This window comes from Tiliqua scincoides, chromosome 1 (genome assembly GCF_035046505.1).
Source record: "Tiliqua scincoides isolate rTilSci1 chromosome 1, rTilSci1.hap2, whole genome shotgun sequence".
In the NCBI taxonomy this organism is placed as follows: Eukaryota; Metazoa; Chordata; class Lepidosauria; order Squamata; family Scincidae; genus Tiliqua; species Tiliqua scincoides.
The window spans coordinates 151,034,610-151,062,243 of record NC_089821.1 but is presented as its reverse complement, the minus strand read 5'-3'; the positions used below and the strand labels follow the sequence as shown (position 1 = coordinate 151,062,243).

General features: G+C 45.7%; 1 protein-coding gene across 1 annotated transcript; it reads left to right on the top strand.

Annotated features, from left to right (window-relative positions):
• The first annotated feature begins 689 nt into the window (after nucleotides 1-689).
• On the top strand, nucleotides 690-27,634 carry SLC23A1 (solute carrier family 23 member 1). Its single transcript, XM_066622489.1, has 14 exons — nucleotides 690-722; nucleotides 2,643-2,765; nucleotides 5,598-5,755; nucleotides 5,853-5,941; nucleotides 6,583-6,650; nucleotides 9,134-9,315; nucleotides 12,914-13,034; nucleotides 14,198-14,354; nucleotides 15,576-15,723; nucleotides 20,202-20,307; nucleotides 21,945-22,074; nucleotides 23,141-23,284; nucleotides 25,688-25,783; nucleotides 27,390-27,634. The coding sequence occupies exons 1-14, from the start codon at nucleotides 690-692 to the stop codon at nucleotides 27,632-27,634; spliced, it is 1,800 nt and encodes a 599-aa protein (XP_066478586.1).

Genomic DNA, 27,634 nt, shown 5'->3' with positions numbered 1-27,634 from the left:
GGACAATTGACAAGGTACACAGCACTGCAGATGGGGGGGCACTCACATCCCCCAACAGCCCTACTAATAAACGACCCTCCCCCAAACCCCAGCAGCACACCCGCGGACCAGCACTCTAATGTGCCCTGGCACCCTGGTTGAAAATCTCTGCTCTAAGCAACCACATCTTTTCTTAAGAATGCTTATGGAGAGTAATGGAGGATGTTTGGGAATTATTCTTTGAGATATGGGCCCCACTACCTCCCAGACCCGTCCCTTACTTGTGTGTGGTGCCTTGTTCTTATAGCCCCTGTTGTAGGAGTGAAATGAGCTTCCTACTGGGGGCTGGAATCTGGATGGAGTCCTGAGGCAGAGTACTGGAGAAGTCTGTGAACAAAGGAGTTATTCATTTTCTCCCCCCCACCCCCCACTTCCGTTCTCCTAAGAGGCTGGCTGTTTATTTTTTGTGTCATTCTGGAAGGATGCTTTATTCCATTTTATATGCGACCCACTAGTTTCAATGTGTAGGTGAAGATTGAAGAAACAAATGGTCCTTGACACTTTGCGGAAGCTATTGCTCAGGTGGTTCCTTAGGAATAAACAATTCAATGGAAGTCAGTTCTTTTGCATTTGAGAAGGGCACATGCAGTTGAAGGAACCTTACATGAAAGAGAGAAAACCAAAAATAGATTGTCAACGATTGCTCTGGAATGACGACAGTTGGATTTCAACATCACTTGAACGTCAGAAAAGGAAAGCATGGCTACTGTCTAGTTCAGCAGAAACCCAACAGTATCATAAGAAACTTAATGCAGCATGCTTATAAACCTGTTCTTACCATGTGCATTTTGCCAATGGATTGTCATGTTCTTCAAGCACAATCCTATACGTGCCCACTCAGGTAAGTCTCACTGTGTGCAGTGGGCCTTACTCCCAGGAAAGTGTGCAAGGGATTGTAGCCTTAAATGCTGAAGCCTTTCCAACACCTGAAGAATTTTGGAAGGGCCCAGAGAAAAAAGCTACCTCAAAACCTAGGGAGCTATGCCTACTGGTTCTAAAACCAGCTTTATAAATCTCTGTTATCCTCCACTAGCTGATAAACAATATTGACGGGGCAACTGCAGCTGTATCACCATAGCTTGCTGTTTGCTGCATTTCTTCAACCTCCTCTCAATTTCCTTTCCTTTCTTTTTGCTGTGATCTGGGGATAAATATATCTTAGCAGTTCCACCATCTATCAGGCTAATAGCCACAACTGGAGAATCTCTTATGGGTGTGACTTCCCGTCTTTAGAATCTATTATCAAGGCTGCAATCCTGGTCATACCTCCCTGAGAGTAAGCTACACTGAACACCGTAAAATGTACTCCTGAGTAGGCACATGTACTCACAGTGGCTAAAATGTTTTTCTACTGCTGACGCTTTGGTTTAGGTATACACTCTTACAGTGTCACTGCCCTTCAGATATGCTGACATTTTACTTTTTTTTTTTTTTAATTGTAGCCCACTTTGAGAATGATGGTTGAAAAACAGTCTATAAATTTTCTAAGTGTCACCAGTGATAACATGTGACAACATGCTAGCCGGTATGGTAGAGCTGTGATTCAGGGATCAGATTAAAGAAAGGGTACCTGTGCATTTATAACAAAACATGGGCTTGTAATGTTTGCTCCCAAATCAATGACCACACGATCCAACTCTGCTATGAAAGATACAAAGGGGACCTCAGTAACTAAGCACTTGCCATCTTCATCTCATGGCTATCCAGTCTTTTCGGGCCTACAAATTATTGATGAATTTCATAGGTTTCCAGTAGATGGTGTTTATTGTTAGCATGGTACAGTTAGCCTCCCCTGGGGGCTGGGGATAAGAATAGGCCCTCAGTTTGGCTGGACTTGTCGTAAGAGGCGACTAAACAGCCACTGGGTAGATGGGACTCGTCAGCCTGGGAAGGCAGCTCATCTGAGAGAAGGAAAACTCTGATCCCAAAGCTCCACTGCCTTGTGGCTACATCCAGTTATGGAAAAGGCTTCAGGAGTCAACCTCGAGGCAAAATCCGGAGCCGGAGTCCCTGAGGCAGTTCATGGCTGAACACAGTTATGTTCTGGCAACTCCTGTGATGCCGCTGGAACCAACCGTATTGGCCTCTGCCTTTCCATTGGACCATTTCAGCGATGTGGAGAGGGGAGATTTGCTGCATGGGAAACAGTCTAACTTCCATACCTGCTTTACCCAGGCTTCACGCACTGGAGAGGACACTCTGTTCCAGAACCACCATTCAGAGCGTGACACCATAGTCTTCCAAGACTGAAGGATGCCAACAACAGTTAGGAATAGTGCTGTAAATAAACCTGAACCCAGGCTTAAGATCTGCCAGGCACAACTTGACTTTTCATCTCTGCCATGAATTAGGTTGGTGTGAAAGATTAGTCATAAGAGAGACTAAATGGCTGGCCATTGCCTCGTGAGCCCCTCCCCTAAAGCTGTTGTACAGCTGGACTGTGGCCATTGAGACATTCTGTCCCTCCAGCACCTCACTCGCAGCTAGCACACCAGCCTCTTTGTGGCGTACACAAATATTGCCATGACACCTGCTTGAAGCTGGAACATAAGCCCCTCCTGCATTCCGCTGTTCAGTGCTACACCATCTTGCTTCCTTTTCAGCACAAGACAACAGATGGGAATCATGCAGGGCCCCCAGCACCCCACACACAGAAGGGTTTTGATATGATCTATACGATTGAAGATGTCCCTCCCTGGTATCTCTGCATCCTGCTGGGATTTCAGGTAACAAGTTGATGAATATCCATCTGTAATTATGCTCTCAAAAGTAGGAGGCCAAAGAAACCCAGCTGTTCCTAATGACTTTTTTGCTTTTTTTTGCTTCACAATAATTCTCACAGTGACTGTTTCTCAGAGTAGCACAATGTCAGTTACTGTTCACAAGTATTCAAGTCTGGCTGAGTCTAGATTTCCTCATTGACAACATCACTATGTAAAACGGGGTGTCCAAACTTTTTGGCAGGAGGGCCACATCATCTCTATGACACTGAGTCCGGGGCTGGGAAAAAAGAATTAATTTACATTTCAAATTTGAATAAATTTACCTAAATGAATATATTAGAGATGGAACTTATATGAATGAATAATGGTTTCAATAGCTCAAGGCCTAATAAAGGCCTTGCACAAAGCAAGGCCAGCCTTTCCTTTGCTGCCGCTGCTACATCACAGATGTGAAACAGAGAGCAGTGGAGGGAGCCTTCATCCCACAGCTCCAGCGAGAGGTTGAACAGTCACCCTCACACTGAGACCAGTTGTGTTGGGCCAGCACAGGCTCTGGCAAGTGTCTGGAAGGCCAGAGGCTCATTGGAGACAGGGGGCTCTCCATGGGCCAGATTGGAAGTTCCCGAGGGCTGCAAGTGGCCCCTGGGCCAGGGTTTGGGCATCCTGGGTGTAAAAGGAAGAAGTACATTTAATACAAAGGCCTGCAGATTTTCCCCAATGGTTTACAGTGATGAAGTGATCAGTCTTGTTGATCTGAAATACTAACTTCTGTAGAACTGTACAAAATTTGCGTAGAATTGACTTTACAAAGTCAAACCTCAGCCTCATACATTAACACACTCGTGTGTTTTTAGTGATGCTGGGCAATGAAAGGGGTGGTAGACAAGGCATTTGGACATACAACGATGTCCACAATCACAATGTCCAGCACTACTGGCAACACCACATTTTTAATGAGAAAGATTCAATAGACATACGGAAGCACTCTGAGTTGCATATACACATCTCATGTTTTGGTATTACCTGTGTGCAGGGGAGGTGTTAGGGGTCTGTCAGGTTGGTCATTGGATGAGGGCCCATCAGAGGGCCCACCCAGCTGGACTGAACTCTCAGAACCTATAGGCCGGTCAGCCTAACATCCATACCGGGTAAGATGGTGGAATGCCTCATCAAAGATAGGATCTCAAAACACATAGATGAACAGGCCTTGCTGAGGGAGAGTCAGCATGGCTTCTGTAAGGGTAAGTCTTGCCTCACGAACCTTATAGAATTCTTTGAAAAGGTCAACAGGCATGTGGATGCGGGAGAACCCGTGGACATTATATATCTGGACTTTCAGAAGGCGTTTGACACGGTCCCTCACCAAAGGCTACTGAAAAAACTCCACAGTCAGGGAATTAGAGGACAGGTCCTCTCGTGGATTGAGAACTGGTTGGAGGCCAGGAAGCAGAGAGTGGGTGTCAATGGGCAATTTTCACAATGGAGAGAGGTGAAAAGTGGTGTGCCCCAAGGATCTGTCCTGGGACCAGTGCTTTTCAACCTCTTCATAAATGACCTGGAGACAGGGTTGAGCAGTGAAGTGGCTAAGTTTGCAGACGACACCAAACTTTTCCGTGTGGTAAAGACCAGAAGTGATTGTGAGGAGCTCCAGAAGGATCTCTCCAGACTGGCAGAATGGGCAGCAAAATGGCAGATGCGCTTCAATGTAAGTAAGTGTAAAGTCATGCACATTGGGGCAAAAAATAAAAACTTCACATATAGGCTGATGGATTCTGAGCTGTCTGTGACAGATCAGGAGAGAGATCTTGGGGTGGTGGTGGACAGGTCGATGAAAGTGTCGACCCAATGTGCGGCGGCAGTGAAGAAGGCCAATTCTATGCTTGGGATCATTAGGAAGGGTATTGAGAACAAAACGGCTAGTATTATAATGCCGTTGTACAAATCGATGGTAAGGCCACACCTGGAGTACTGTGTCCAGTTCTGGTCGCCGCATCTCAAAAAAGACATAGTGGAAATGGAAAAGGTGCAAAAGAGAGCGACTAAGATGATTACGGGGCTGGGGCACCTTCCTTATGAGGAAAGGCTACAGCGTTTGGGCCTCTTCAGCCTAGAAAAGAGACGCTTGAGGGGGGACATGATTGAGACATACAAAATTATGCAGGGGATGGACAGAGTGGATAGGGAGATGCTCTTTACACTCTCACATAATACCAGAACCAGGGGACATCCACTAAAATTGAGTGTTGGGCGAGTTAGGACAGACAAAAGAAAATATTTCTTTACTCAGCGTGTGGTCAGTCTGTGGAACTCCTTGCCACAGGATGTGGTGCTGTCGTCTAGCCTAGACGCCTTTAAAAGGGGATTGGACAAGTTTCTGGAGGAAAAATCCATTATGGGGTACAAGCCATGATGTGTATGCGCAACCTCCTGATTTTAGAAATGGGTTAAGTCAGAATGCCAGATGTAGGGGAGGGCACCAGGATGAGGTCTCTTGTTATCTGGTGTGCTCCCTGGGGCATTTGGTGGGCCGCTGTGAGATACAGGAAGCTGGACTAGATGGGCCTATGGCCTGATCCAGTGGGGCTGTTCTTATGTTCTTATGTTCTTAACCAGTAGCAGCAATAGTGCTCAATGAGCCCTCAGGGCATGATAGAGTGCACCATGAACTTTGGGTCCAAGGCCTCTAGCAACTTGGCGCTGGCACTCTCTGTGTGCCATAGTATTGAAGGCTCATTGTAATTGGAAACAGGACTCTTACAATTAGTTTGGGGAATGTGCCTAACAATGTGCTCTTTTGACCCCTGTTTTGACTCATCCCCCCAATCTTCCCTCCAGCATTATTTGACATGTTTCAGTGGCACCATAGCTGTTCCCTTCCTCCTGGCAGAATCCCTGTGTGTAGGAAAGGACCAGTATACCATCAGCCAGCTCATTGGCACAATCTTCAGTTGTGTGGGGATCACCACTCTCATCCAAAGTACTGTCGGAATCAGGTAGGTTTGATTCACTTTGCCCCATCAACAAGTTGAAGGGAGCTGGGTATAGTAGCAGAAGGTAGCAAACCAAGCTTTTTCTTTTTTGGCAATTCAGGCTTCCTCTGTTTCAAGCCAGCGCATTAGCCTTCCTGGTTCCTGCTAAAGCTATCCTGGCCCTGGATAAATGGAAGTGTCCTCCAGAAGGTAATTCAAGCTTGCTTAGCTTGCATGGTGGTGGGAGATGGAACATGAAGACCTTGAGGTTCTCTAGTGTAAAGTGATGCACGTTGGGGCAGAAATCACAATTTTGTACATAGATTTATGGCATTTGATCTGTTGATGAACTATGAAAGAGGTCTTGGAGTTGTGGTGGATAACTCAATAAAAACATGACCCGGCATGCAGCAGCTGTGAAGAAGGCAAATACCGTACCAAGGGTCATTAGAATAGGAGCAAGAATACTAATATTATAATACTCCTGTTGAAATCTGTTATATGACCACATTTGGTGTATTGTGCACAGTTCTGCTTGTCATTGCAGGAAGGATTTTGTAGATCTGGAAAAGGTGGAAAAGAGTACAATCAAAACAACAACTGTGCATTGATTGTGCTAAATTCTGATCCTATGGAAAGGGCCTTGCATAGCGGACCTCTTGCGTGACAGAGAGCAGTTGTCTGTTAGGGTTGATTGCAAACTCCAGTTCTGTCCACTTAGTGGTACTCTAGTGAAAAAGCTTCATTGTCTAAAGAATTTCCCCTGACTGTCTTATCAAGCAAATTCCTTAGATCTGCTGACCTATGGTGTCTGTCTTCATGAGTATTTGCCTTCCTGGTTTAATTTGCAGAGGAAATTTATGGGAACTGGACATTACCACTGAATACCTCTCACATATGGCAACCACGGATACGAGAAGTAAGTTGAACCAAGCCTCTGTCTAGTGGGCCAAAGAATGATCCATCATCATCACAGTGGCACTTGTCAGGATGGGAGCTTCCCAATACACATTAACGCAGCCTCTGAAATTGTTCTAGTATAATGCACTTCTTCCAGAGTAGCGCTTTGGAATTAATCCCATGGACACATACATGTGCAAATATGTTATACTAAAGTGAAAAATCTGCTTAGACTTTGCAAGAAAGATCTGTGAATAGGAGCTGGCAGGAATTTAATCCAACACTTTGAGAGCCATCTTCTGGAATTTTCATGACTTTTCCATTCTGATGAAAAGTTTTCATACATATTCCTCCTTAAAAGAAAAGAACTGTTTCAGTGAAAAAAAGTCTAGAAAGAACAGTTCCCATCTCTTATTTCTTGTTTCCTTCCCCATCATCTGGAGAAAGCTTTAAACAATATACATTTTCTAAGAAAATATACTATTTACATATTTTTTCCAAACTCTGTTGTTCAATCAATATATCTAAAACAAGAGGAACGTTCCCCTTGCTGAAACGGAGACTTGCTTGGACCCACATGACAGATGGTGGACATTATTGGCTTTTTTGGCATGCAGGAATTAAATCCAGGGTGTTCCCTTCCGTGCATACAGCTTGCTGCTGCATGTGAAGAGTGAAGAACTGTGGCTACATTTCTAGCAATCAAGGCCGGGGGGGGGGGTTTAACATGTGGAAATTTTCAGTGACAGGACCATTTCATCCTGGACAACTGTGTCCTGGTCAAATGCATTCTGGTATTAGACATTTGCGTCCGTTCTTAATGTATATATTTATAGTTTGTGGCCCAGTTATAGTGGGATACAAACAGCTGGAATGCAAAAAACAAAGAGAACCCAGATGCAAATGTCTAGGGATGTCGGTGACTTTGATACATTTGACTAGAATGCAAATACCCTAATTAACAGTTTCTGTTAATGGCTTATAAAGGCACAGGGGATGGCTGCAAAGGATAGGATTTTCTTGTGTGTATTGAACAGAATTATAATCAATTGTGCTTCCTATCCTGCTTCTTCCCCCTTCCCCCCCTCCCCAGGATGTTTAATCTGGGATTGTCACATTTTATGCACTTGCTCTTTATATAGAGGTGGCAGTGGTCATACAAGGTCATCATGCATCTGTTGTCCACTTGTATTTTCTCTGCACTTATGTTGTTGCGTTAACACAGAAAATCTGGCCTTTGGCACAGTGCACAGCAGCGCAATGACCTCATTTGTGAACTCTTGTTAGTGTTACTGTTCTGTCCTTTTTGAGGCGCACATGCTCAGCTGCAAAATAGCATAACAAAGAAGTTCCATCTTCTGCAGTGCAGAGGTAATGACGCAGTTCCACTTGTGACTCAGCCCCATCCTAACGAACTTTCCAGTGCCCGTGCAGCACTGTTCAAATGCATTCTGTCCTCATGGGGTATGCCCTGCATCCTGTGGTGGTGGGGCAGTCATGGAAGGGGAATGCTCTTCAGGACCCTGAGCACGGCTGAGGAAGAGGCACCTTCCATGTGAGATGCACTGCCTGATGGATATCACATCCCTGTGCTTTCAAGGCACACGCATTCCATGCTTCCTTTTACAGCGTGTCTACAAATGCCTGTGAATATGAGTCTTAAAGAACAGAAAAGGATTTTAAAAAAACTCATGAGAAAAGTGGAAAAACAGGTGAAAATGTAAGAAAGTTGCTCATAGTTTGTGACCGTCAGCCCAATCCTACCTAAGTTCTACCATGCTGACGCAGCGGTGCAAACACAAGCTATGCTGCATCCCATGGGGAAATTTAGCAGGTGGAAAGTCTCCTCAGGGGGACATTTGTCCCTTGCACCGGAGAAAGCCACAGCCACCGCTATGGGTCTGCGTTGACCTGTGTCAGTGGATCAGGCCTGGGAAGGGGGAACATTTGGGAACCACTGATTTAGGGTGATTTTAGAGTGAACTTGGAATGGCTTTGGAATATGTTAGAATTTTTCCCATTGAAAATAATATAACAATTGTACTCATCTTGATTTTCACTATAAGGGCTGTTTTCAGGAATTGGTTAGGTATGTATGCAGAGGGAAAGGTGTAATTACGTAATTACATAATTACAGCAGTTAACATACTAAGGGCCCAGTCCTATCCAACTTTCCAGCTCTGGTGCAGCTGCAATGCAGCCCCTAAGGTAAGGAAACAAGCATCCCCTTACCTTGAGGAGGTTTCCATGACTGCCCTCCCACTGCAAAATGCTTCACACACCCTGTTTGCACTGCTGTATAGGCACTGGAAAGTTGGATAGGATTGAGCCCGAAGTCAATCTATGCATATATATTAACAATTTGGCTAATGCATTCTAATCACAGAATCTTAGATTTTTTTTGTCACAAAACATAGATGTTTATTAGTTGACTGGGCTTGTTTGACTATCTAGATTGCATGACTATCCATTTAATTACCCTTTTCCCCATTTCTACTATAGATCCAAGGAGCCATCATCATCTCTAGCCTGGTGGAAGTAGTAATTGGGTTGGTGGGCCTCCCTGGGGCACTGCTCAGCTACATTGGACCCCTCACAGTCACACCCACTGTCTCCTTAATAGGCCTCTCCGTGTTCCAAGCTGCAGGAGACCGAGCCGGATCGCATTGGGGCATTGCAGCACTGTAGGTTCTTGTCTTTCAAATGAATGCAGGAATACTCCAAAAATTGCACAAAATTGCACAATTGAGATGATTCTGCATCTCAAAAGTAATGAATGTAGAGGTACAAAGTGGTGAGTCACCCAAATCCTCCCTCATCATCTTTTTCTGCTGCCAGACCCAGCCAAATGAAGCAGAGAGTTAGGCTATAGGTGGTTGTACTTCCTGGTCATTTACAGTGTTCAGAAAGATAGCATATGATGGAAGAAAACAAAAAGGATGAATCAGTACTGAGTGCATAGGGTACTGGTGGCTGTTCAAATTGAAGAGTCTATGGAGCTAAATATGCATTGGCAACAATACGAGGAAGTAGTTGTGGCATTGAGGAGCAAATTGTAGTGTTGGTCACAAGCAGGGCTGGCCCAAGTTGCTCCTCCAACACCCAAGTAAGCCACTACAAAGGCTTAGAAAGAAAGCAAGTCCTCCCCTCCTTTAGCACCTGCTTCAGCTGTAAAAGAAGGGAACAGAAAAGGAAGTGTATGGAGGAGAGGTGACTTAGGGCCCAATCCTATTCAACTTTCCAGTGCTGATGCAGCTCAGTGCAGCCCCAAGATAAGGGAACAAATGTTCCCTTACTTTATGAAGCCTCTGTCACTGCCTCCCCACTGCAGGATGCAACATATGTTCCATTAGCACGATTGCTGGAAAGTTGGATAGGATTGGGCCATTAGAGCATCTCCCGGGTGATGTTCTAGGCCTGGGGTCAGCAACCTGTGTTTTTAGAGCCGCATGCGGCTCTTTCAGCCGTCTGCTGCGGCTCCCAAGTGGGGGTGGAAGCAGGGCGCCTTCCCCGTGGCCGCCACCCAGCCAGCCCAGTCCCGAGGGCGCCTCTCTCCGGTGCGCCGTGCTGCGGGCGCTGGCTGCTGGTGAGTGTGGGGCCGGGGCGCCGCCCTCGCCCACAGCAGCTCCTTCAGCAGGCAGGGGCAGCCGCGCTCTCCCGCACCTGCTCTCCACGCCCCACTGTGAGCAGGCACCCCGCAGGCGCCCCACTGCGAGCAGGTGCGGGGGGGCAGCTGGACACCTCTTCCCTGCGCCCTTCCTTCCTTCTCCCTGCAGCAGGCAGGGGGCTGAACCGTGGGACAGGACCGCTGGTGGCAGGCGCGGGGGCTGCTTTGCGGGGACCCCTGTGGCCGGGCAGGGAGAGCTGGTGGCGCATGGGCTCAGCGGGGAAGGGCGGGTGAAAGTGGGTGAAAGTGGCAAAGGGGGTGACAGAGCGCCTCTCTGTCACCCCCTTTGCTAAACTAATTACTATGTAAAAATACAAAGGCATTTCCCAGGCAGATAAGCTGCGCTCCGAAGCCTCCTCCAACCCCTCCCCGCAACTTGGAGTGCTCAGCCCAAGGTGCGCGTGCACCTCCCCTGTGCCCAGGCTGGGCTTTTCTCACCCTGGCGCCCTTCCCCTCCCCACACACAGAGTAGGCAGGGGGATCCTTCGGCTCCATCCCTCTGAGTCTGGCAGGCTTCGTTATGCCCTTTGCCTTAATGTTGCCCCCCCCCACCGCAGAAGAGATGGGGTGACCGACCCTGGAGCTCCCTGGAGTGCACCTACAGGGAGTGGACACAGCCAAAGCACCCTGGCTAGGCACACTGCACAATCCAAGCTCCCTTCCAGCAGCCCGAGGCTGCAATCCTAGCCACACTTTCCTGGGAGTAAACCCCATTCAACTGAATGGGACTTACTTCTGAGTAGGCATGCTTAGGATTGGGATCCGACTCCAGAATCAGCCCCTCTGGCCTTCGTGCGATTTCTCTCCTGGTCAGTGCGCCTGAGCATGGAAGTCAGTCCCTCTGAAACCCGACAGGGCAGACTTCCCAAAAGAAGTCTGAGGGTGGAGGATGTGATCCTAATACTACACAGACTAAGGAGGAAGCCCCATGGAAATCAGAGAGGTGCTTACTTCTGAGTAAGCCTGCATAAGTCTTCCCATTGCTTCGATTCAGCGCAAAGCAGCATCTGTCGGTTTTTTCCCTCCCCTGACTCCACTTTGGAGTCAAACGAAATCCCATTGATTTTAACACACTATAGTTTCTTTTTTTACATAGCATAAAGGTAAAAAAAAAAAAAACTATGTATGCAGTGTTATCTTCATTTTAGATGTCAAGAGGGTTTTGTGGCTCCCGAGGTTTTCTTTTCTCCAGAAAACTGGTCCAAATGGCTCTTTGAATGTTTAAGGTTGCCGACCCCTGTTCTAGGCACTCATTCCACTGTTCCCCTCACACTTCCTTTTCCACTTCTGACACCCCTCTGCCTTTTTAGAACCACAAGAGCAGGAAGAGGAGACACTGTGACATGACAGCAGGACAGGCCAGAGGTGTGTGTGACTGGGATAGAAGCAGAGGCAGCAGGTGTGTGCAATATAGGCACACACACTCCCCATCACCCCCCCCCCATTCATTGGGGCCCAATCCTTGCCAAATTGCAGCCATGCCATGCATTGTATGCTGCCTCCTGTGGTGGTGGGGCAGTCATGGAGGCCTCCTCAAGGTATGGGAACTTTGTTCTGCATTGTGACTGGAAGGTTGGAAAGGATTGGGCCCTAAGTCTCATTAGCAGGCCTGCCCTGGTCACAGTCCCCATTCCTATGCAGTTTGTTGCTCTGCAGTTCAAGGACACATCCTCATAAAGGTCATATAGTTCTAAGTGCACATAATCCTACTGCATATGTGTGCACATGCATAGTATTTAAAGTGTGAGTTACAGGCAGCTCTGCCACTGCAGTTACTGACTCTCAATGAGTCACCATCTCAATGAGTCACCATTTTCAGGGACTGCAATGAAGTGTGCTTTGTGGACAAAATGTTGAAGGCTTTGTGATTGTCTCATCCAGGGCCTCTGAGAGGAATTTTATCAGGGGTACAAAGTTTCTTTGGGGCCCCTTTGCAAAGGGGTGTGTGTGTGAAACTCAGCAGGGGAGGATGGTGATGGCCATGCAGAATAGGGGCAGGGAGGGGTGAAGCGGTGGGGGGGGGGGAGGGTAGAGACAGCTGGAAAAGTCTTTGGAGCCCAGGAGCACAGCATTTTCTACCAACCTAGGTGGCATCAGTAGTGTTCCCAGCATTCCCAATTGTGGTAGTGTTGCCAGCATCCCGTGCAGGCAACATCTGATTAGATAGGAAAATGTAAGATTCCAGAAACTTTCTGGGCCCCCCTTTTGACCCTGGGCCCAGGTACAAATTACCCCCTTTACCCCCCCCCCCAGGCCCTGGTCTTATCAGCTACATAGGAAATGGCCAACAATTTCTGATCTGAGGATATTATTCTAAAGGGAGGGGGTGGCGGAAAAGGAGGCCATGGAGGGAAAAATAGAATTGGCCTTTTGTAGTTACTCCTTTGACAATTGTTTGAGCAGGCTTCAGGTTCTGAGTACCACTTGCTGTCTTGATGACACTGAAAGCAGGTCAGTACTTGCCCTGTTGGCAGCAAGGAAAAAATACAAGATCAATCAGGGCCTGGTACACAACTGTTCTTGTTCTTGTGACAATGTGACCCTGAACGGAAACACTATTATTATTTCTGTGCCCATAGTGCTGCTTTTTAATGGCTCTTCTCTCTTTTTAACAGGTCAATTTTTTTAATCGTTCTGTTTGCTCAGTACCTACGAAATGTGTCTTTTCTCCTTCCTGGTTATAAATGCGGAAAAGGGTGCACCGTGTTCCGAATACAGATCTTCAAGATGTTCCCAGTAAGGCTGGTTCTTTTTGTTTGATTAAGCCATTTCTGCCCAACGTTGCATATATGCAACAGGGATCAAATGTGTACACCTGTGGCCGGGCAAAAATGGGTTTAAAAAAGCTTGCCCTGGACTTTATTACACTCTTCCTCAAGGCACTCCTGGTGGCATATATGACTTCCCCCTCCCCTCCACACTCCGCTCCCATTTCATTTTCACAGCAGCAAGTCGGTGAGACAGCTTAGGCTGACCTACTAGCAAGTACTACAGCAGAGCAGAGATTCGTAGCCAAGTCTCCCCAATGAACACTGCATGCAGTCTTCCACTTTGGCTCTCTGATCCATATGATATATGGAGGTGCACGCCCTGGTGACTATCCATAAAATGTCTGATTTGACAAGGAGAGGAAAGAGTTAACAAAGTTGTGACAAAGGAGACATTGGGAATTGGCAACAATGGTCAGACAGGAAGGAGATCTTTCAAAAATTGTTTATGGATAGTGTCATTTCATCCCGTCCCCCCAGCTGCAGTCCTCATGGCTATCTTCATCTACCACAACCAATCTTGTAGGATAAAAATAGGAGGGCTAAATGCCTGGCTATGGAGGAGGCAGCTTGCTGGGGTTGGGGGTGGTTTCCTTTGAAAGAATGACTTGTGTACTTGGGGGGGGGGCAATAGAGGAAGTGCTTCTTTCCTCCTCTGCCCCGAAGGGGGCAATGTTAATGCTGTTTCTGCTGCCCAAAGTAAGTAAGTTAAATTGAGAGGCTCTTTGTTTGCACCATAACAAATCCAGCTGATATCTGCAAGCAAAGTCTGGGGACTTGCCAAGGGTCTAACTACCTGTTCCACATAAATGCCTGTTGTCAAGCCCCAATGGCCTGCTCCTGTGTGGTAGATCACCATCTTGAGACAGTGATTTCAGCAGGAAAGTGGCAGGAAACATGCAACCCCTTCCCCTGCCTGCCACTTTCCCTCTCCTGAGCCACTCTTCCCATCCAAAAGATCACAGATTTGTGTCTGCCTTGAGTATGACAAATTTGAAGCACACACAATATGAGGTGACTATTTTTAGCCACATGCAGTCTTCCTTCCTGCAGTAGCTTCTCCCTGTCGGATGTGTTATTGATAAGTCACAAGAAAGCTGGAGTGTCTGCATCTCTGCATTTCATCCTTAGATCATTCTGGCCATTTTGGTGGTCTGGCTACTGTGCTACATTCTGACAGTGACTGATGTATTCCCTCATGATGTCAATGCCTATGGGTACAAGGCCAGAACAGATGCTCGAGGGGAAATCATGTCACTTGCTCCCTGGTTCCGGCTTCCATATCCATGTAAGTAATAGTCTACCTGATGCTGACCTGTGATGTACACTCAGGGCCATCAATGCTATATGATTTTCCATGCGAAGAATTTCACAGAGAATCCCATTGGACTTCTGACATTTTTAGCTCAATAACACTCAGGATTGTGAGGAGATATTTGAAAACATTAGCAGTGTTTCTCAAACTGTGGATCGGGACCCACTAGGTGGGTTGCGAGCCAATTTCAGGTGAGTCCCAATTCATTTCAATATTTTATTTTTAATGTATTGGGCTTGATGCTACCATGGTACGTGACTGCATTTGGGGAAATGTTACTGATCTGTACTTTTAACAAACTACTATGTATATTTTTTTAACAATGATAGTCAATGGGACTTACTCCTGGGTAAGTGTGGGCAGGATTGCAGCCTAGGATTATTACAAATTTTCCTGCTTGATGATGTCACTTCCAGTAACGACTTCACTTCTGGTGGGTCCTGACAGATTCTCATTCCAAAAAGTGGGTCCCGGTGCTAAATGTGTGAGAACCACTGCATTTGAATAAATTTACATAAGTTTACATAAATGAATATATTAAAGATGAACTTATATGAATGAATAAAGTTCTTGCAATAGCTCAAGGCCTATAAAAGGCCTTGCACAAAGCAAGGCTGGCCTTTCCTTTGTTGCTGCTACTGCATCACAGATGTGAAACAGCAAGCAGTGGAGGGAGCCCTCATCCCACAGCTCATGCAAGAGGTCAAACAGTCGCCCTCACGCTGAGAACAGCTGCGTTGGGCCAGTGTGTGCTCCAACAAATCTCCAGAGGGCCAGAAGCTCATTGGAGACTGGAGGCTCTCAGAGGGCCGCATTGAGAGGCCTTGAGGGCTGCAAGTGGCCCCAGGGCCGGGGTTTGGGCACCCCTGCTCTAGAGTCACAAAATTCTGGAATTCTCCATACTATGTCCCAAGTTTTTCTTTATGCATTATGTATTATGGGACTTCTGAGGATTGTAGACATATATGTAATATGGGACTACTGAGGATTAAGACATGCTGGCATTTCATAAAGTGTTGTGGGGTTTACTCCATGTGGGAGTTGAATGTTTGATGAAAGTGAGAAAGGTGAGCCTTCGAACTGCGTTTTGGGCTGTGACTTGCTGTGGGCTTGCTGTTCTGCCCTGTGGGCCAGAGATGCCTGGGAATGTACACTATGCTCCAGCTAACACCTACTTGCATTTACTCATTTTAGGCCAGTGGGGAATCCCCACAGTGACAGCTGCTGCTGTTCTGGGAATGTTCAGTGCTACCTTGGCTGGGATCATTGAATCAATTGGGGATTATTATGCCTGTGCAAGGCTTGCGGGTGCTCCAGCCCCTCCTGTGCATGCCATTAACAGGTAGGAGACTTGCAGTTCCTTTGCTTTGCTTGAATATTTGTTGCATGGTTCTGAAAAGCTCATGAAGGATTGCAGCTTGTTTGGCACTAGCTACTTGGGAGATACTGGCCCTATTGTTTCTGCTGCAAGAACATTCAGCTCTGAGTTGTCTGCGCGGATGAGGAATCAATCAGAGAGGCACTTGGTATCAACTTTAGCTCTGATCAGGTAGGAAGCAAGAAAGGAAACTGATTCCCACCTCTCAGAAGGCGATGGGGGCAGCTGCTGCTTCTGGCCTGCCATATAGCCAAGGATTGTCACTCTGGTGGTTTGGTTTTGGAAATGCTATGCACATTCAGTAACTGCTCCAAATGGTTATAGGATATCAAAAGTTCTGTTTCTGTTTGGAATTTGTAATCTGGCTTTTAGAATAATTAGTCTTAGCATGGGTATAGAGCAGTGTTTCATACTGTGTGTTGGAACCCACTAGGTGGGGTGTGAGCCTATATCACGTGGGTCCCCATTCATTTCAAAGTGTATTTTATTTTTAATATATTAGACTTGATGCTAACTTCCAGGTTAATGACATAACGTCCGGTGGGTCCCAGACAGATTGTCATTCTAAAAAATGGGTCCTGATTGCCAGAACTTTTGAGAACCACTGGTATAGAGCTTTTGGAGTGTGTAAAGCATGTCACATGTTTTATCTTGATGTTGCCCTCCTCACAACCCTGTAAGCATTACTAACCCCATATTGCAGCTGGGGAGCAGCTTGCCTAAGGTCAGCTGGTTTGCTCATGATGGAGGCAAGATCTGAATAGGGAAACTCTTGATTCACAGCCCAGTCTCTTAGCCACGATGTCATTCCTGTGTTTATATCTGGCTCAACTGTTTAATGCAGTCCTATCTACACTGCAATATTTTATGGCCATTCCCTGATTAGCTGGAGCCTACCAAAGGCAGGACCAGTGCTGGGTTGCAAGGAGCCTTCAGTGAAGCTGCGGACTGGGTCCCCAGTGGCATACCCTGCCTCTATCCTCTGTGGTGCATTATTAGGCACTACTGCTTGTATTGAGGATTTAGGTTTCAGCCTGAACATGTGGGCTCTCTGATGAGCATGGGCACTCAGCCAGTGCTGAACCTGGCTAAACTAACCTTTGGTGCCACTCCTGACCTAGGGCTTTCCCCTAGGAAAAACAGTCTTATACATGTATCATGTAACACAGAGCTCTGTCCTTAGGATGATTCCCCAGTTACTCAAAGGAGACAGCATTGGCTTGCACATGCTGAACGTTTTTGCATTTTTTTTATGGCTCAGGAAGGAGTAGAATCTGAATCTCTTCTCTCAGAACCACTAGACTTACAGCACAATAATAAGAACATAAGAACAGCCCCACTGGATCAGGCCATAGGCCCATCTAGTCCAGCTTCCTGTATCTCACAGCGGCCCGCCAAATGCCCCAGGGAATACACCAGATAACAAGAGACCTCATCCTGGTGCCCTCCCTTGCATCTGGCATTCTGACATAATCCATTTCTAAAATCAGGAGGTTGCGCATACACATCATGGCTTGTACCCCATAATGGATTTTTCCTCCAGAAACTTGTCCAATCCCCTTTTAAAGGCGTCTAGGCTAGATGCCAGCACCACATCCTGTGGCAAGGAGTTCCACAGACCGACCACACACTGAGTAAAGAAATATTCTCTTTTGTCTGTCCTAACCCGCCCAACACTCAATTTTAGTGGATGTCCCCTGGTTCTGGTATTATGTGAGAGTGTAAAGAGCATCTCCCTATCCACTCTGTCCATCCCCTGCATAATTTTGTATGTCTCAATCATGTCCTCCCTCAGGCGTTTCTTTTCTAGGCTGAAGAGGCCCAAACGCCGTAGCCTTTCCTCATAAGGAAGGTGCCCCAGCCCCGTAATCATCTTAGTCGCTCTCTTTTGCACCTTTTCCATTTCCACTATGTCTTTTTTGAGATGCGGCGACCAGAACTGGGCACAATACTCCAGGTGTGGCCTTACCATCGATTTGTACAATGGCATTATAATACTAGCCGTTTTGTTCTCAATACCCTTCCTAATGATCCCAAGCATAGAATTGGCCTTCTTCACTGCCGCCGCACATTGGGTCGACACTTTCATCGACCTGTCCACCACCACCCCAAGATCTCTCTCCTGATCTGTCACAGACAGCTCAGAACCCATCAGTCTATATCTAAAGTCTTGATTTTTTGCCCCAATGTGCATGACTTTACACTTACTGACATTGAAGCGCATCTGCCATTTTGCTACCCATTCTGCCAGTCTGGAGAGAGCCTTCTGGAGCTCCTCACAATCACTTCTGGTCTTCACCACTCAGAAAAGTTTGGTGTCGTCTGCAAACTTTGCCACCTCACTGCTCAACCCTGTCTCCAGGTCATTTATGAAGAGGTTGAAAAGCACCGGTCCCAGGACAGATCCTTGGGGCACACCACTTTTCACCTCTCTCCATTGTGAAAATTGCCCATTGACACCCACTCTCTGCTTCCTGGCCTCCAACCAGTTCTCAATCCACGAGAGGACCTGTCCTCTAATTCCCTGACTGTGGAGTTTTTTCAGTAGCCTTTGGTAAGGGACTGTGTCAAACGCCTTCTGAAAGTCCAGATATATAATGTCCACGGGTTCTCCCACATCCACATGCCTGTTGACCTTTTCAAAGAATTCTATAAGGTTCGTGAGGCAAGACTTACCCTTACAGAAGCCATGCTGACTCTCCCTCAGCAAGGCCTGTTCGTCTATGTGTTTTGAGATCCTATCTTTGATGAGGCATTCCACCATCTTACCCGGTATGGATGTTAGGCTGACCGGCCTATAGTTTCCCGGGTCCCCCCTCTTTCCCTTTTTAAAAATAGGCGTGACATTTGCTATCCTCCAATCTTCTGGCATCGTGGCCGTTTTGAGGGACAAGTTGCATACCTTAGTCAAGAGATCTGCAACTTCATTCTTCAATTCCTTAATAACCCTTGGGTGGATGCCATCAGGGCCCCGTGACTTATTGATCTTTAATTTATCAATGAGGTCTGAAACATCTTCTCTTCTAACCTCTATCTGACTTAACTCCTCGGTCAGGAGGGGCCGTTCGGGCAGCGGTATCTGCCCGAGGTTTTCTGCCGTGAAGACAGATGCAAAGAACTCATTTAATTTCTCTGCCATCTCTAAGTCTCCTTTTATCTCCCCTTTCCCTCCTTCACCATCCAGAGGGCCAACCGCTTCTCTGGCAGGTTTCCTGCTTCTAACATATTTGAAGAAGCTTTTATTATTCCCCTTAATGTTGCTGGCCATGCGTTCCTCATAGTCTCGCTTGGCCTCCCGTATCACCTTCTTACATTTCTTTTGCCACAGTTTATGTTCCTTTTTATCCTATGCATGTCAACTCAGAAGTAATAGGTTCAATGGGACTTAGCCCTAGGTAAGTGTGAATAGGATTGAGGCCTAAATATACCTAATGCAGATTATCTAAATGTGGGGTCCTGCCATGGTCCTGGTATCTGGAACACTGGGAACTGAGTCAGACCATTGGACCATAAGAAAAACCCTGCTACATCAGGGAAAAGGCCCATCGAGCATTCTTTCTCACAGTAGTAGCCCATAGGTTGCCTCTGGATAATCGAAAGGCAGGAAATGAAGGCATTCCCCTCTTCCAACACTCCATACTATGTCTGTACCTGAAAGCAGTGTACTAGCGGACTTGTCCTCCTCGAAACTGTTGAATCCCCTTGAAAAGCCACCTGAGCTTGTGGCAGAAGTAACTTGCTTTGTCTGTCCTGGATCTTCAACCAGTTTCATTGATTCAGTATTTTCTATACCTGCTGGCAGTGCCTTTCTAGGGAATCTTTCCCAGCCCTACCTGGAGATCCAGGGATTGAATCTGGGACATTTTACATGCAAAGCAGACACTCTGTGTCCTGCCACTGCTTGGGGAATGAGCCATCCTACTTCATACGCTTGATTTCAATTTCAGCCACTCCCTTACTGTGAGCATCCATGAGGAACAGTTATATACTTGTGGGTTTGTTGGAACTGGGGGTGGTGCTTGCTCTTCAGCGCACTGTAGTGCGACTCCCTCCTGTGAAAGGCCAGTGAAAGAAGGGAATGTACCGTAGTGGTGAGGGGGATCCAGAAAAGGGTTCATTAAATATCTTTCAGCCTAGCATAGCCTGTGGATTATCTGTGTTGGTGAGAAATACCCCTCCCATGGTTTGATATCTCTGATTTAATGTTTACATTGCTGGTTTTATGCTTTTAATCATTCTTTTAAGTTGTTTCATGATCTTGTTGTTGGCCCAGGAGGAACCTTCAGGAGCTGAGCATTTACAGGGTGCTAGGTATAAACATTAATTAAAAATAATACATGGGAATTTTTATTTTTATTTTTTGCAATTCCCAACTATGGAAATGGGTGTAGAGAAATATGGAAAATCTAATGGAGTTGTTGGGATTCTCTTTTTTTCCCCAGGGGCATTTTTACAGAGGGAATCTCTTGTATAATTGCTGGGTTGCTGGGCACTGGCAATGGTTCTACTTCTTCGAGTCCTAACATTGGAGTCTTGGGCATCACCAAGGTACCACACGGCAATGTTTGAAGCCATCTTCTGCTTCTAGGATTTTACTGGCTTCCTGCCAGGCATGGTCCATGGGGCTGACTCAGGAACATCTGCTGGAACTGAACATAGCTGTCTGCTTCTCTCCTGTGCTCCAGGAGCAGTCCAAGCCTTCCAGTTTCTGGCACCTGCCCAAGAGAAGTGGCAGCTTTTAATCTTTCAGTCCCATCATAGATGGGTCTCTGGTTCCTTTAATTTAATTCACATGATTACTCTCAGCATATGAATCATTGGACTTTTGTTAGAAAAATCTCCCTGGGTTGCAGGGGTAATTAACTGTTCTCCAATATCTTTTGAAGAGGTGGTTTTTGCATTCTTGATCCTAGAGATATGAATAGGTCTGGCACAAGATTGGTTTGGGCTAATGAAGCCGCATTCATGTCTTTTGTGAGGCCAAGGTGTTGCACCTCTGTTTTGCTGTGCTGAACATATGAAGGGCCCAGTCCTAACCTACCTTCCAGCACTAATGGAGCTGCAAACTATCCTCAAGATAATGGAACAAATATTGCCTAACTTTGAGGAAGGTTCCTATCACAAATAGTAGAAACAGCCACTTCACTGCTTCCATAAAGCTGTCTTCTGCAAAATTGTTATGAGGGGAAGATTCCATCCCATCTTAAGTCTGTCGCCATTTTGCATGGCTTTCTGTTGGGCTCAGTGAAGTCACCAATGCTGGAACTATCTTTGCCCTTCCCTCAGAAAATGTTGGGGCATGGGGGGGGGGAGAGAAGGGAGTCAACGATAGACAACTCTATCTGTTGTAGTGGCAGCCTTGCTTGCAACGTTGGCTGCACAGTTCCAGAGGCTTCCATGGGTTAAGAACATGGTCACAAATAGGTAATCTTTAGGTAGGATATAGAAGTGACCTATAGTTAATTTAGCACAAAGCGCTCTATTGCCCTATGCAGGGGTAGTGTCAGGGGTTGCCCAGGCTTGAGCACCATCAGAAGTGCTTGATTGGGCCAACCGATAGAACCCTCAGTACCTGTGGCAATGGTAGAACCCAACGCACCCTCAGGGGATAGGTGGGGAATGAGGCAGAGATTCATAGCAGGGCTTTGAATCTGGATCACCAGTAGCCTGATGTACAGCACAGTATGATAGTGGTACAAAAATGCAAGTTTCAATTCACATGCGTGGGAAGAAGCAAAGAAAGGGTGTTTTATTTGGACCTTGTGACTTCAAGCGTGCTTCTGCCAAGTCTAAGATCACCAAGGCCATCGTCCAAATTCTTGTATATAATTGTCTTTAACCAATAGCAGGGCTTGAAGGCATAACCCAGCAAAGGGACGATATTTTCAAAATTCCCTTTCTTTAAAGTTCCATTGATCTCAGTGGTGAGATTTAAACACATACTAAACCAACTGACTGAAATCAATGAGATGTGAAACTACTGGTGTTTGGCTAGAACATGCCTGTTGTAGTCTATCCTACGTTGTTCAGGTCTATATCCTGAGGAGTTCAGAGTCTAGCTACAGTACAAGAGCCAATAAGAAGATGCAGCATAGGGTGAGCAGAAGCTATGGTGATGATGAATAATAAATACTGGGGAATAACTCATGCCAGAACAGTGTCTTGTGATTGGTTTTCCTCTGCAGGTGGGCAGCCGACGAGTGGTGCAATATGGTGCTGGAATCATGCTTGTTTTGGGAACCATCGGCAAGTTCACAGCTCTGTTTGCCTCCCTTCCTGACCCCATCCTTGGAGGAATGTTTTGCACCTTGTTTGGTAAGTTACTGCAATAATCCCATGGGCACAAAACAGCTAGCAGAAAATTAGAAGGATACCTAATGATGCCGGGCTGTCGTAGTTATTAATATGCTATTGTGGAGGTTTCTTGAAATGCTGTTATGATTGGTGCATGAATTGCAGTACTGAACTTCTTAACACACAGTGACGGCTATTTAGGCTGCAATCCTATCTGCATTTACTAGAGAGTAAGCTTCAGTGATTATAATGTAGCTTCCTACTGAGTATATATGCATAGGATTTGGCTCATAGAAACTAAAGGGGAGGAAAGGGCTTCTAGCCCTCATTATTATGGGAGACTATGAAAATGTACAGAGCATTAAAGAAAAATTGCAGAAATTTATCCTTGATTTGTGAATAAATTGCAGGAAATGTCATGCAGCCTTTCCTGTAGATAGGGAAGGAACATCCTGCAGCTCAGTTGACATCTAATAATAATATAAATAATATAAATAATAATATTGGTTTAGGTGAGGCAAAACCGTTATTGAGCCCTTACTGGACTTATGCAGAGACAGATGAGAACAGTTTCAGCCAGAACAGTGGCGTCCAAACCAGAATCAGAAGAAAAACGTGAATGATTTGATTCTCTGGTGGCAATTCAGATGTTAGGTGTTTACTGTATTTGTTTTCAGAATAGACATTATTTGAATGTAATGTTTAAGATGGTCAGATTTAGGCCCAAATCCTAACCAACTTTCCAGCTGTGCCAGTAGGGCATGTGCTGCATCCTGGTGTTGAGTGGCAGTCACGGAGGCCTCCTCAAGGTAAGGGAAGGCTTGTTCCCTTACCTCAGAGCTGCACTGCTCTAACCTTGTGGTTGGTAGTGATGGGTGGTGGCTCCTTTCAGTCTCCTCAGTGATGGGGGGGGGCAGGGGAATCTGTGGTGGCCAACCAGTACTGGGAATCAAAGCCACATTCCTGAAGGACCATCAGGAAATTGTCTTGGCCTTCTGCTACAGCCTAATTCCCCTGTTGAACCTCAGCCATCCTGCACTGATTAAAAAAAAAAAGCTGAGTTTCTCCTTTTGATCCTTTTTTGCAGGCATGATAACAGCAGTGGGGCTCTCCAACCTGCAGTTTGTTGACATGAATTCCTCCCGTAACCTTTTCGTTCTGGGCTTTGCCATGTTCTTTGGACTCACTGTTCCAAACTATTTAGATTCACATCCAAATGCTATCAAAACAGGTATTGAAAGGCTTTTGCCAATTCAGAGAAGTATGAAACCTGAGTCCTTCATCTGATAAGGATCACTAATGAAGATAGATCTCTAAGGTTTATGCTTGAGAAAAGCAATATACGATATTCTAACTCTTCATTTTGATATAATTATTTCTGGAGGTTCATGTTATTTGCACCAAAGAACCTCTGAGGACTCACAATCTTTGGCTCAGTGGCAGTCACACACTCATCCTGGTTTCTGCAAGCCCCCTCTCAGTTCCATTTGACTGGCAACATGTCACATTTTAAAATAGGAGCTACTTTTGAAAGTGAAATGTTTACAGATCACCTGTAAGAAGCAGTGCAACAACATACATCAGTATGAGTGCTGTTGAATTTAAGTTTACTTTTTCTGTCTCACTTGATGGCAGGGAAAACATGCCCTAATGAGCTACATCCAAGCCATGACTTCTGAGTCATCAAGAATGATTGGAAAAGAATGAGATAAGTGAAAGAAAGCAAAAGAAGCCAAGTGCAGCACAATATCTATTTTATATAATTTTAAAACTTTTAATTTTTTCCCCCATTTTCAGAGGTCCATTGTGTTTCATGACAAGTGTTGCCGTGACTTGTTTTGAAGAGTAACAACTAACGCTTAAACCCCGTTCATTTTGATTTTTAAAATCTTGATTTTCAACAACCCTGTTTTGGCAGCGATGTTAAAAGTGCCTCTGGGTGGGCAGGAATGAATGCAGAGAATTGCTGAAAGGCACAGGCAGTGTGCAAAAATCAAGTTTTAATCGAATTTTTCTTTTCAGTCTTCTTCAAAACAAACGGCAATGAAACGGAGTTCTGAAATGAACCCCAATCTGTACCCATGAGTAATATTTGTCCCCTGTGTCATTCATTTCAGAACAAACAGAACTTAAACTGACAGACTCCATGTAGTCAGAGTTCCATTCATTCCAGTAATAAACGCACTTCCCCACTGCAGAACTTTAGTGTACCAATGTATGACCCCCTTGTCAGACCAAACCTTACTAACTACAGTATATCAAAGAACACAACAGGATATAATTCTGCAGTACATTCTGCGTGTGTTAATGAACAAGTGAGTGCGAGGAGCAGGGCAGAGGGAGGGAGAACTTTACCTCCTCTGTTTGCCCATGCTTTCCAACCAGTCTACAGATTTCTGTGGGACCTCTGTCCATTGACGGAGGGGTGGACCTTTAGTGAGGTAAAAAGGAGACATGCAAGAGTTGTTTCACTCTCGGGTTTGCTGCTTCCACACAAAATCAAGTTCAAATTTGAATCCATGCACATCCAGACTCACATTTTATACTAAACACAGCAGGGAGACTTAAGGCCTATCCAACTTTCCAGAACTGGTGCAGCTGCAATGCAGCCCTGAAGTAAGGGAACAAATGTTCCCATACCTTGAGAAGGCCTCTGTGATTGCTTCCCCACCACAGGACGCAGTAGATGCCCCATTGGTATAGCCGCACTGGCACTGGAAAATTGGATAGGATTGGACCCTTATACATTTATTTTTTATTATGCATTTATTTATTTTTTATACTGTTATGTTCTCAAAAGCCCTGGATCCAACCCTGCTGAAAGGGAAGGGGCAGTGAAAGCAAAGCTGTTTGCTCCACAAAGAGCAAAATATCAAATTGTACAAATATGAATCATGGACATGATTCATTTAAAACACATATTGCAAACATGGAACACTGTATTATGTAATCTGGTTTTTGACCCTGTGTATAAAGACAGCTTTCGGTTCAGCTGCAATTTATACACAAGCATTTTACATTTCCTGACCAAGTGTTATCCACGACTGGCCCAAGACCTCCTGACACCTAAGGTGGCATTTCAAATGCTGCCCCCTCTTACCTGATGATAAGCTAGCCTCTGCTCCTTCCACTTGCCTGTACCACTCCATCCATTCCCTAGATTGGAAGAGGGGAACAGAGAAAAAGAGGAAGTGTGATGGGGAGAAGTGCTGTACCAAGAAAAGTAGGTTGACAGAAATGGGTGCACTCCACCAATCTGCCCCCCCGGAGCAGCAGTGGATCAAGCGCTGGGTGAGCAGGGCAAATGCCCCAAGCATTAAGTCCGTGTGCCCCAAGGACCACCTCATTGAAGTTCCCAATGTGGTCAGAAACTGCACTTCTGGTTTTCTGGAAATGCAGTTTTGATTGCAGGGAAGTGTTAGAACTCTTCCCCAGTTGGTCTAAGGGTTGCGTGAGGCTCCATTGCGCTCTAGTAAGGTAGGGGACAGTTTTGCATGCTGGGGGTGGCATCTCCCATGGGGCTGCATCTTGGACCTTTGCCCTGGGAGCGGGGTTGGGTAAGTTTGCCACTGCCCAGGAGCACAATAAGTAGTGGAACCAAATCTCACAGGTTCCTTGTTAATCTCTATTACAGGTGTTGCTGAAATTGACCAAATATTAACAGTGCTGTTAACCACAGAAATGTTTGTTGGGGGCAGCATTGCATTCATATTGGACAACACAGTTCCAGGTACAGCTATTTTATTACCTTTCAGAACATTAGAGCTGCTTGTTTTCCATGCCTTGAGTGCCCAGAAGCATACAATTCACCCAGCATTACTGCACTGCATCAATGTTGAGCTGAAGTTGGCACTTTCTGGTGCCACCGGCATCAGTGCTGCCACTGCACTAGACAGTGGCACATATATTGAAGTTGTGGAAATAAAGAGTTAGAACCAGGTGCTGCATTCACAAAGGTCAATAAACTCCGCCATTCCTGTATCAGTTTGTCGTCTCACCAGACACTTCTAAGACACCAATGACTTTCCAACAGTTTCTTCTTCTAACACAGGGGTGTCAAACTCGTTTCATACAGCAGGATAAATAGCGTTCATATTGCCTACTGAGGGCTGGCAATGATGTCATTAAGCAGAAAGTGATATCATTAAACAGGTCATGACCAGAAATAAGCACTTTTTCTCACTTAGGAACTCATTAGCTGCAAATGACAGAAAATAAGCAAATCTTGATCATATTGTCAAATGGGAGAGCCCAATTATCATATGAGCAGCCCTTTTCAGCAGTGACACCTGAGAACAGCTTGGCAGCTGAGAGCATGATGGTGGTGCTGGGAGAGCCCAGGAGCTGGATAAAGAGCTTCGCAGCCCACATCCAGCTTGTAGGCCATGTTTGATACCACTGTTCTAATATGTAGCCTGCTTTTGAATACACTTTATTTCACTATACACTGTCAGTTCATTGTCTAGTTAGAGGAGACTGATTAGATAGATTTTGGCTAGGAGGAGGAGGATGCAGTGATTGTGCAGTGCTTATTTCTCAGTAGTCCTCCCTTCTCAAAATGTATCAATAATGTCTATCTTTTTAATACAGTTCTGAGCATGCTATGGCATGTGGCCACTTACTGGATTTGGGGTGTTGCTTTTTTACTGAGCAATAAAAATCTATATGGTGCATTTTAGGAAGAAATTGTACACTTTGGTTTTAATTAACCAATTGAAAAATGTAGCTTCTAATGAATGAATTTACAAAATTAATGTAATAGTTTTTTTCTTCTATACAATTAAGACTATTATGTCCCATTACTGACTCTGAGTACAGTTTTTGTTTCAGTGGTTAGGATGGCAAAAGTGATGCTTGCCATTAGTTTACTAGCAAATGCAGAGGTAACACATGTTAACAGCTTTTGAATACACCTGTTACCTCTGCATTTGCTAGTCATGGTTGGCAACCTTCAGTCTCGAAAGACTATGGTATCGCACTCTGAAAGGTGGTTCTGGAACAGCGTCTAGTGTGGCTGAAAAGGCCGATTCGGGAGTGACAATCCCTTCCACACTGGGAGCAAGTGCAGTCTGTCCCTGGTCTGTCTCCCTGGCTATGGGCCTTCCTTCTTTGCCTCTTAGCTTCAGACTGTTGGCCAAGTATCTCTTCAAACTGGGAAAGGCCATGCTGCACAGCCTGCCTCCATGCGGGCCGCTCAGAGACCAGGGTTTCCCACTTGTTGAGGTCCACTCAACAATTTGCTAGTAAACTAATGGCAAGCATCAGTTTTGTTGAGAGAGGTGTTCTAGTCTGCTTCCAACTCATCTGGCTTTCAGTAACCTGTATCTCTTTCCCAGGGACTCAAGAGGAGCGAGGCCTAGTGCAGTGGAAAGCTGGAGCACATGCCAACAGTGACTCATCTGCCAAATTAAAGAGTTATGATTTTCCATGCGGGATGGGTGCAGTTAAAAGAATCAAGTGGTTGAAATATGTGCCAGTGTGCCCAGTTTTCATGGGCTTTAACTTCAAAACAGAGAGGGAACCTGATACATCAGAACAGATACCAAACACAGATGCCACATTCATATGCACAAAGGTTTGA